The sequence below is a fragment of the Montipora foliosa genome, chromosome 6, assembly GCF_036669935.1.
Source record: "Montipora foliosa isolate CH-2021 chromosome 6, ASM3666993v2, whole genome shotgun sequence".
Classification (NCBI taxonomy): Eukaryota; Metazoa; Cnidaria; class Anthozoa; order Scleractinia; family Acroporidae; genus Montipora; species Montipora foliosa.
The window spans coordinates 37,510,263-37,519,260 of NC_090874.1; the positions used below are offsets into that span (position 1 = coordinate 37,510,263).

At 41.6% G+C, this 8,998-nt stretch overlaps 1 protein-coding gene across 2 annotated transcripts in view; it reads left to right on the forward strand.

The window, feature by feature from the left end:
- The window catches only part of LOC138007274 (lysine-specific demethylase 3B-like), a 49,346-nt gene that overhangs the window by 22,715 nt on the left and 17,633 nt on the right, over positions 1-8,998 (forward strand). For both annotated transcript variants that reach the window (XM_068854081.1, XM_068854082.1), the window contains exons 17-23: positions 35-75; positions 465-571; positions 2,774-2,874; positions 3,630-3,737; positions 5,374-5,532; positions 6,192-6,296; positions 7,786-8,445. In XM_068854081.1, the coding sequence (XP_068710182.1) occupies positions 35-75; positions 465-571; positions 2,774-2,874; positions 3,630-3,737; positions 5,374-5,532; positions 6,192-6,296; positions 7,786-8,445 (1,281 nt within the window). The remainder of the gene's footprint in view (positions 1-34; positions 76-464; positions 572-2,773; positions 2,875-3,629; positions 3,738-5,373; positions 5,533-6,191; positions 6,297-7,785; positions 8,446-8,998) is intronic.

Below are 8,998 nucleotides of genomic sequence, written 5' to 3' on the forward strand. Positions count from 1 at the left end.
TACGAACTGTTTCGTCTTCGTCTGTACTTTCCAGGCGATTCAGTGTCACCAACTTCAGAGCAGTACTTTCTTCAGGTACGTGAACTGTTATGTCACAACGTAGGGAAGTAAGGATCCATTTTTGAAACCTAACTCAAAGTTTAAACGTTCAAAATCATATATCGAGATCTTGTGCATCTCATTTTCAGAAATATATAGATAGTTTTTTCGTATAAGGAAAATGGAGCTTCAGATAGGTGATTTTGCAAATTTCACGAACAACTGGTAGTATTTTTAGTTCCGTTTATTTCATTCTAGTCATACGTTATGTCATTGTATTATTGCAGTCCCTATTGACAGGTCTGCAAAATTGTTTTTGGTTGAACACTGATTTCACAACATCTTTTAACACTTTGAAAGTAGCTTCAATTCTAGACAATTAAGTTGTTACTGTCATGTAACGATTAATTCGTCTTTCTGTCTAGGATCATGTCTGTGCTGAATTTGCCCATTTGCCCAAGTGTAGGGATTGCCGAGATTTTCAAGACGAGAAAACTGGGTTTGAATTCTGCAGATTCAACATGTTTAGAAGGTTGGTAAAAAGAAGAAGCTTGAGAACGACATTTGAACTGTTATATGTTCCCTTCGGGTGGAAAAATGTTAAATTGTTGCTGGTGTAATTGTGAAGAATCCTGTTCACACCAACTAAACCAGTTAAACGCAGTGAACATGGCTTAATATCCTAGCCTTGTTTGAAAGCAATATCCATGGGCGTTTAGTGTCAACAAAATCCATGCGCGATTTGCACGACACATGGCCTGGTCCTTTGGGTCTGTCCAGTGTTCACACATATTTTTGATGTTTTATTCTTTCATCCACTCGTAAACGGTGTTTTCGAGCACCATAAAAGAAGGTTTTCAAAGACGCTCTTTAGAGTGGGTTTTTATGAAAATGCCGGCTTGCGTCCACGCGAAAACAGGGTTTTCGAATGTGATGACGTCAGGTCTCTCTCGGTCCTCGTTCTCGCACTAGAAGAATAATGAATAAAGCCAACTATGTCCAATAAAAGAGTGCAGTATTCAAGCATTGATAAAAAAAAAACTATTTTAAAATAACTATTAAAAGCCCTAGGCCTGAATTTAAAGGTGAACTGAAGGTGAAAATCAGCAAAATTTCCAAAATTTTTTTGGAAAGCCTAAGATAAGTTAAGTTTGTGTAGTTCTTTCTTCTCGTCCCTTTTTTTTTGCGAGCAAATTACGTTCGAAGTTGGGCCTTTCCCGCTTTTTCGGCCTTTTCAGTGCGGGCTCAAAAACTAAATCAGCAGCCTGCTGTGACGTATGATATGGGCATCAGAGATTTCATAATCAAGAGAAACAAGCGAAACACAAGTGCTTCCGTGGATATTTTTGTTGTTTTGCTCTTTTCTTTTCAAAATGAGCTGTGTTCAATATTCACCGCAAACATCAGTCAAAACACTGCTTCTACAGCAAGAGCCATAATTCTTGTTCTACAGTGTATATGGGGCGCTCTCGCATATCTTCCCCATATCATACATCAGAAGCTGCAAAAATGACCGCTGACTCCTCCATTCTGAGCCGCAATGCTGATGGCCCAAAAGCGGAATAAAAACCTTTTTTTAGGTGGAAAAACGACGGGTATGCCAGAAAAAAAGTTGAAAACATTGTTATGCATGGTCTAAAGTGTAAATAAATGCTCGTTTTTTTGCCTTTAGTTGCCCTTTAAAAGTGTTCTATGTACTGCTTTTCGTGTCTGCTTTATCTTTCTGATCACGCTTGCAATTTCCGCCCCCCTTAAGACTCAACATGGGTAAGGATACTGTGCCAAAAGAGATCCAGAATGTCCGAGTACTTGAACCGATACGATTTCAAACTTGTCGACAATTTTAGCGGCTCCTTTGACTTTACACTCAAGCAGAAGTCCCTAACCCAGATTGCACGCGCAATCCTTCGCGTGGCTACCTGCTTTCAGAAGCTTTGTGGTCATCAGACTCAATCTAATTGGGCATTTAGTAGCGAGCCCTGTATTCCAAATTTAGATAATACTGTAAGCTGATGGACCAAGGCCAAATAACAGGGTTGAATTTCAGACTCAAATGTTAGGTGCAAGTTGGTGTTGTCCTAAGCAGTGTGTGTATGTGTATGGAAAGAACTCAAGTGAGGCCAACGCTACTGTGTGCAACGGTGATCTAATCCGGAGGTCGTGGGTTCGATTCCCACCCGGGTCAGAGATTTTTCTCTGTCCTTGTGTGTTGCATAAGAAGTTCCTGATGCTGTGGATCAGCGAAGGTTCTTCATCATCACATGCTCACAGTAGCGTTGTCCTCACTTGAGTTCTTTCAAATGTTAGGATTTACTGGGTTTTTTCGCCGATCTCGACATGCTGCGAGCAAGCGTAAACACCGAACCAACACGGGGCCAATCGGTGCTTGTGCATGGTGGGATCATATTACCACCTACGCGCCTTCGTTATGGGACGCCATCGTATTTCCATCGTTTGACTGTTTTGGTATGGACGTGCAAAAACGATTCAAATTCGTTACGCGTGGAGGTGTATTTTTTTTGAAAACGGAGGGAAAAAATCGCCGTTTTAAAAAGATATCGTGATATGTGTGAACAGGGATCGAGGAACACATAAGACAGATCTAGCCCGTAGTCAGACACATCACATTGTATGCAATTTTTTGTCTCGACTCCCCACCCAAGCCTGATTATTTTTAGCTTGTGCAATTGCAATGGTCAGTTATAAAATGAGTCTTTTACTTTCTCAATTCAAGGTTGAGAAAGAGGAGAAATGGAACAATCTTGGCTGCAGGTTTCCAGTTGCCTGATCATGTTGCTGCAGAAGATTTACTGCCCTGGGTAAAGGGGGACAAAGGTTTGTATATATTGGAATGAATCTAGTGTTTTGTAAGATGAGTTTCGTAAGGACGCTGCAGAAGTAAAGGAAGATTTTACTGGGAACAAAGGAGCTTTGGTTGGACGTTAGATCGGGGCGAGCATACACTTTATTTAGGGTGTATACGGGGTGACTAAATGAAAACACCGGTTCCCGTCTGTTGGCTGTTTGTTATAGAGAGAGATATAGGTGCGTTTACGTGAAACGACAAATAGCATGCTGCTCTCTGTCACAAAAGCGTGCCGTATACGCAATGCTAAATATCTCTATCTTTATCACCTGAACGACGTCTGTAAATACCCGGCCTTTCTGTACGGCTTGAGAAGTCGGGGCGGCGTAGTAGTCTTCATTCGCGCCTCCCTCCCTTGCAGTCGTATTTGTGGGCTGAATTTCAGGTGATCAACCTAATTCGGTTTAGAAAAATCAGCGATATTACACGACGTTTCGAAAGTCATCTGCACTTCAAATTCAAGTGATAAATGTAATGGTCGTTTCAAGTTTAAATTAAGTGGTTGTTGTGTTTTTTTTTTTTTGTGGGTTTTTTTAAGCTCGACTGTCTAATCCGTCTAATCCTCGAAATCCATGCCTGGATTCCTTTACATAAGGCGAGAGGTTAATAAGTCTGTCTCCAGAATCACTAACTGCCAATTCCAGATCAAAATTTAATTGCAATGTGCAACGGTCTTTTATATTGAAAGGTGAATTTAGTTTTTAAATTTGTTTTCTGCGATTAGAAATGATGGACAAGGAAACTTCCCTTTACGTCTTATTTAATATTGGCGACCAATTTTGCTCTGTCATGGAAGAAGAAAAGAAAGCCATCATGCAAGCTGGAGAAAAAGGTAAGGCGATGGATTAAATTACGTGCGTAACGAACAGATTTCAAAATGCATCCCAGACTATGGAGTAGCCTGGCGGTATGAGGGAGCTTAAGCACGCACGTTTTTGAGACGCGAACAGCAACCGGAAGAGAACATTTCGCGTGCCATGGCAGTGGTGTCTCCCAGATTTTTATACTAATCATCTCTAATGGAGAAACGATACTTAGCAATGTAAATGTGGTTGTGTGAAGACAAGCCAAAAGGGAAGAGAGCTCACTTCCGGTTGCCGTCCGCCTCTCAAACACGCGCATGCTTAAGCTCCCTATTAGGCACTTTAAGAACTACGACGGCGACGCTCGATGAAATATAACTTGGCTCTATCAGAATTCTTGCACGATTATTCAGTCTCGTTCACGTCCTACAATATGGACGAAGTATCCCAAACATAACTTGCCACGAGCGGTTTCAGAGTGAAAATAGAGAATGAAAGATTCTCTGTTGCATGCTTACGTTGTCGTGAAAATCTCAAATTTGGTGACTGCACGTCGTCGTTATGCAGAGGACCGCAACGTGTAGCACGATTATTCTTGCTCTTTTAACCAATGATCTAATTGTTTTGTGGCATTGTCGTAGTCGTAGCCGTCGTCGTTTCTTAAACTCCATATCGTGGGCGAGAGAGGCAAATTAGCGAGCGGCGAAGCCGCGCGGAGACTCTGGGGGGGGGGGGTATGGGGGGTGCTAGCCTCCCTATTCTCCGCGAGGCCTCGCCGCTCGCTAATTAGCCAATACAAAAGTACCGCCAGCTAAGCAGGTTGACTATAAAGCTTCAAAGTTTTAGGATGTGACATGTGGACATTTTTTAGGCGTCTACTCAATATGGTCTAGTTTTTCAAGCTAGCCCTCTGCCTTCCGTTTCCTTATTTAACCTTCTCAGAGTTGTGTTCAAGTCTTCTCGGTGTTCACTTTACTTAACTTTGGCAACAATTTAGGAACTTGTGCTAATTTATTTCATCGCAGTTAAAATTAGTGGACTACGTTACAAGGACAAGACGGGCCGGGCCCTTTTAGTCTCTTTCGCAGACGTCTTTTGGGCGTCACGGAACAATCCCGTGGAGCGTCGCGTGACGTCGCGAAGGAGACTAGGGCCCTTTTTGCTTCTTAACAAAAATTTTTTTATGATTAATTTGTGCGTAAACGCAAATACCGGGAGCGGGCGAACTGTGATTATTTCCCTGGTGATTGGTTTGTTATTCCACTCGTATTCTGGAGCACGGATTTGATTGCTTTCCCAATCGATTTGATAGCCAAGAGATTTATCAGTACAGCGCGGCCCGGCGAAGATTTTCCATTTGGTGTTAATTGAAAAACCTGTTTTCTATTATCATCTTTCTGCTGATAAGTTCTTCGAACAGCGAAAACAATGTGGTAACTATACAATTACATCCAGTTACCTTGTCGTTGAGTGACAGTCACCGACACTGAACGCTGCTGCTTTGCCTTTAATCCTTTTTACTCATTATCGTCGTCATCATTTATTATTTATTATTTATTTGTCATTTGTAATTATTACTTACGGTATCTTATGGGAACAGTAGTAGAGAAAAATCCAAGATCAAAGTCTGAAACTCATGCGCTTTGACGTTTTTTTCTGTTGCAGTGTCAGTAGCGTATAAGCGTGCTGTTCAAGGTGTAAGAGAGATGTGCGATGTATGTGCGACTACCATTTTCAACATGCATTGGGTGTGTCACAGATGTGGTTTTGGAGTGTGTCTTGATTGCTATAACCTGCGAGTCAAGGAAAGAGAAGAGCAGTCCGGTAAGATGTGTTGCATTCTTGACCTCGAGTTCTGTTACACCAACAGGTGTAGGGTGGTCTTGCTCCTTGTTGTTCTAGACTAGTTCCTTTAGACATTCTCCACTATTTTGTTGCTGAACCATTGAATTCGACTGAAGTTTTCTTAAAGAGTAATTTGTAGCCCAAGTGATTTTGCTCACAGCATGGTAGGCTGCACGGTGGAATGTTTTACATGTCATAAAATAGGCCTTATGCATATGCTCAAAAATTCACCACCAAGCCTCGTTTGCACAAAATTATTCACATTATCTGGATGTGAAATATTGTTCGCACGTGGGTATCCTTTTCAAGTCTGCTTATTAGGGATTCAGCTAAAGCTAAAATTTGCAGGTTTGATTTTCGAAATCGAGGCTTGGTGGTGAAATCAGCTAGTCAGACGTCATCACGCATAAGGGCTATTGTAACACGGCCGTAGGAAAGGCCTTGCGCAGAGTGGCATCGAATGCAACAAATCAATTTCTCTTGCGAACTACTTAAGCTGGTGTTCACAAGCGACACTAGCATGAGACACGGGCGCACGCATTGACTTGCTGTCAATTAGTGTATTTGTGAGTTATTGCGTCTTTTGCTTGTGCTTGTACTTGCGTCACTGGTTCTTACAAAACTTCTATTTCTTGCAGGACTGGTTGGCAAGCGAGTGTTTGAGTTTAAATGGCTGGCGTGCTGCCCAGGAGTTTGTCATCAACCCAAGTCTTTATCTGTGACGCAGATCATCCCCAAGACAAGTAACTGAATTGTTTATCCGCGTAAACATTATGGGGTTTGAACGAGGAAGGGGGGGGGGGGGTGGTTTGCGTGGTGTTAGGATTAGGCCTACGATCGTTTTACTACAATGAGATTGCTCCATTTTGATAATTTCAGCAGTGTGAAAGACAACTGCGTACCAAACTTAGTTTGATACTGCAAAGGAGGACTCGGATTTCTTCCGAGCATCGCCGAATCATCATAGAGTAAAGCCACTGACAAGTTAAAGCTCTTTCTAAATTTCATTTTCTCTAATTCTCAACCTCTCTGCTTTAATTTCCCTGAAACGATTGAGGTCTTTGTGGAAGGACAAAAAAATAGTAATCATTCTTCTGCACCTCGACTCTGTTCGTTCTCGTCTTGCTCAAATAAAAACTAGTCAAGAAATCTAAAATCCCCAGCCTGAATTAGCTTCCAAGCATTATCAAGATTACCGAATTTGAGCGCGATCGGAAATAATGCAAGTCAATGTAGGCTTTTTGATCGACCTCACCAACATTGCAAATCTGTTTTAAATATGGAATTGCTGACCTTTGAGTGACATGGAAACGAATCAGTAAGAACCAGATATCAGCCATTGTCAAAAATACCATAATGCTCTTTGTTTGTCCCTCCAAATATTTTCTCTTGGGACCATTTTAAGTCCCAAGAGAAAATGGAAACAATGCTTATGCAAAATTTTGGAGGGACAAAGAGTAGTATGGTATTCTTGATAATGGTCAATAACCCACTTTCAATATATTAAAATTCAGTCCTAGACAAAAGGCATCATCTCGAGGCTCTTGGGAATAAATGTAAGGATTTGTATGAGTTTATTCCCCATACCCTCGAGATGATGCCTTTTGTTTGGGACTGAATTTTAATACATCAAAAGTGGTGGCTTATAAGATTGATTGAGGGAATTTAAAAGTCTGGTGGGAAGATTTTGTCATTCTACTTCAGTCGATCGCTGTTCCTTCATAGTTTTCTTTTAAGTTTTCGTATTGCAATGCTATGTTCTGTTGTTTTATTATTAAGTGCTCTTTCCTCGGGGTCTGGTGCCGCGCTGCATTAGATGAGGAATACGTGGTTTTTAATGGTTTTTCGTAACTATCTGGCGTGGCACAATTCGTTTTAATTTAATGCGCGTCTATGATGGTAATGTGTTGTACAGAATCCTAGTTGATGTCACTTTGAGCAGTGGATTGACGACACATCCTCAATAAACTATTTCACATTGCGGTCTCGTTGTAGTGAAGTTAGATTTTCAAACTGGGTACTATTTTTTTGTGTTTGAATGCAGTGCTTAAATTTTGAAGAGGTACCTGTGTTTGCAAGCTGTCAGTGCCTGTAACTGCTAATGCTTTTTTTTTTTTTGCAGTGGATTTCTGATACTCTTACCCCACCTATTGTTGCATAACAAAGGAAAAGTGCCTTTTTTCATTTAGTAGTATCACCATGCTAATTCTTCTGTCTTTTTGTTTATTTTAGTTTTGTCCGATCTTGGTGATGAGCTGCATCGAGCAAGAGAAGCGTGGAATATCGGAAAAAGGTGTCCTTGCAAGGGATTTATATGCAACGAATGTAAAGATGATGCTAAAATAACTGAATTGCCAAATGGGGCAATGAATCCCGATGACGGAAAAAAATCCCAGAATGAAGCAAATGATAGTAGCACAGGGGGCTTGGAAAAACGAGAAACGAACAAAGTGACTTCGACACCAGACTCCGTGTCCAGTTCGGCTAACCAAACTGCGATGGATAGTGAATCCAGCTTTGATGGGTCCGATGATGTGAACTTGATTTGCGGTAATAGCTTAGGTGTAGAGTCACCCGCCAATCGCGAGCACGGGTGGCTGACCGAAGAAAACCGTCGAAACCACTTTACAAAGAAAGCAGGGTTCGGTTTGGTTGATGCAAAGCCTCGCAGTGACAAGAATGTATCTGCTGGTCTGAGCCTTCTGATGGATTATAATTCGTCAACAGAGCCTTCCCCATGCGATTCACCTGCCAAGATCGACGTGAGAGCCAAGAGTGGAGCGTTCAACTTTTCCTTTGCAAGCGGACTTGATTTACTGGCGCTTGCTGCAGGCTGGGATCAAGGAACTATCAATTCGGGGGGGAAAAGCGATGACTGGACGATTACACCTGGTAAATATATCGACTGCAGAACCAATACCATCATTCTTGTCCTAAGATGATCTCTTATTGCTGACCAAAATAATACGAAACAAGGCATTCACTGAAAACGAAAAATGTGATTAAAGTTCATCCCGGTAAATTAATGAAACGATGTTTTTTTTCTTCGACGATGAATACGGTGGACGCTCGGGAGAAACCCGCGTGCTCCTGTTCTGAACTTATGACCTTCTGATTTCTAGTTCAGATGCTTTACCACTGAGCTATAGGTCGCTTGTGAGAACTAGGCCAGGGCCATATGAGGCAATCCGAGGCACTTGCCTCAGTTATTTTTTTCTTGACTTTTTTTAATAATGCGGGATCCCAGTGCTGTCTTTTAATGTAGCCACCAAAAACACCCTAAATACCTACAAAGATAATTTAACCCTGGACATTGCCGCAGTCATAATTTTTCTGGCTACGGCCATGTAGCCTATTAAACGTGACAGTTGGCCTGCTACACTGGTAGGACTGAAATTGTCGAATATTGTGCGTTCTCAAGCAATAAGCCATTTTCGAAATATCA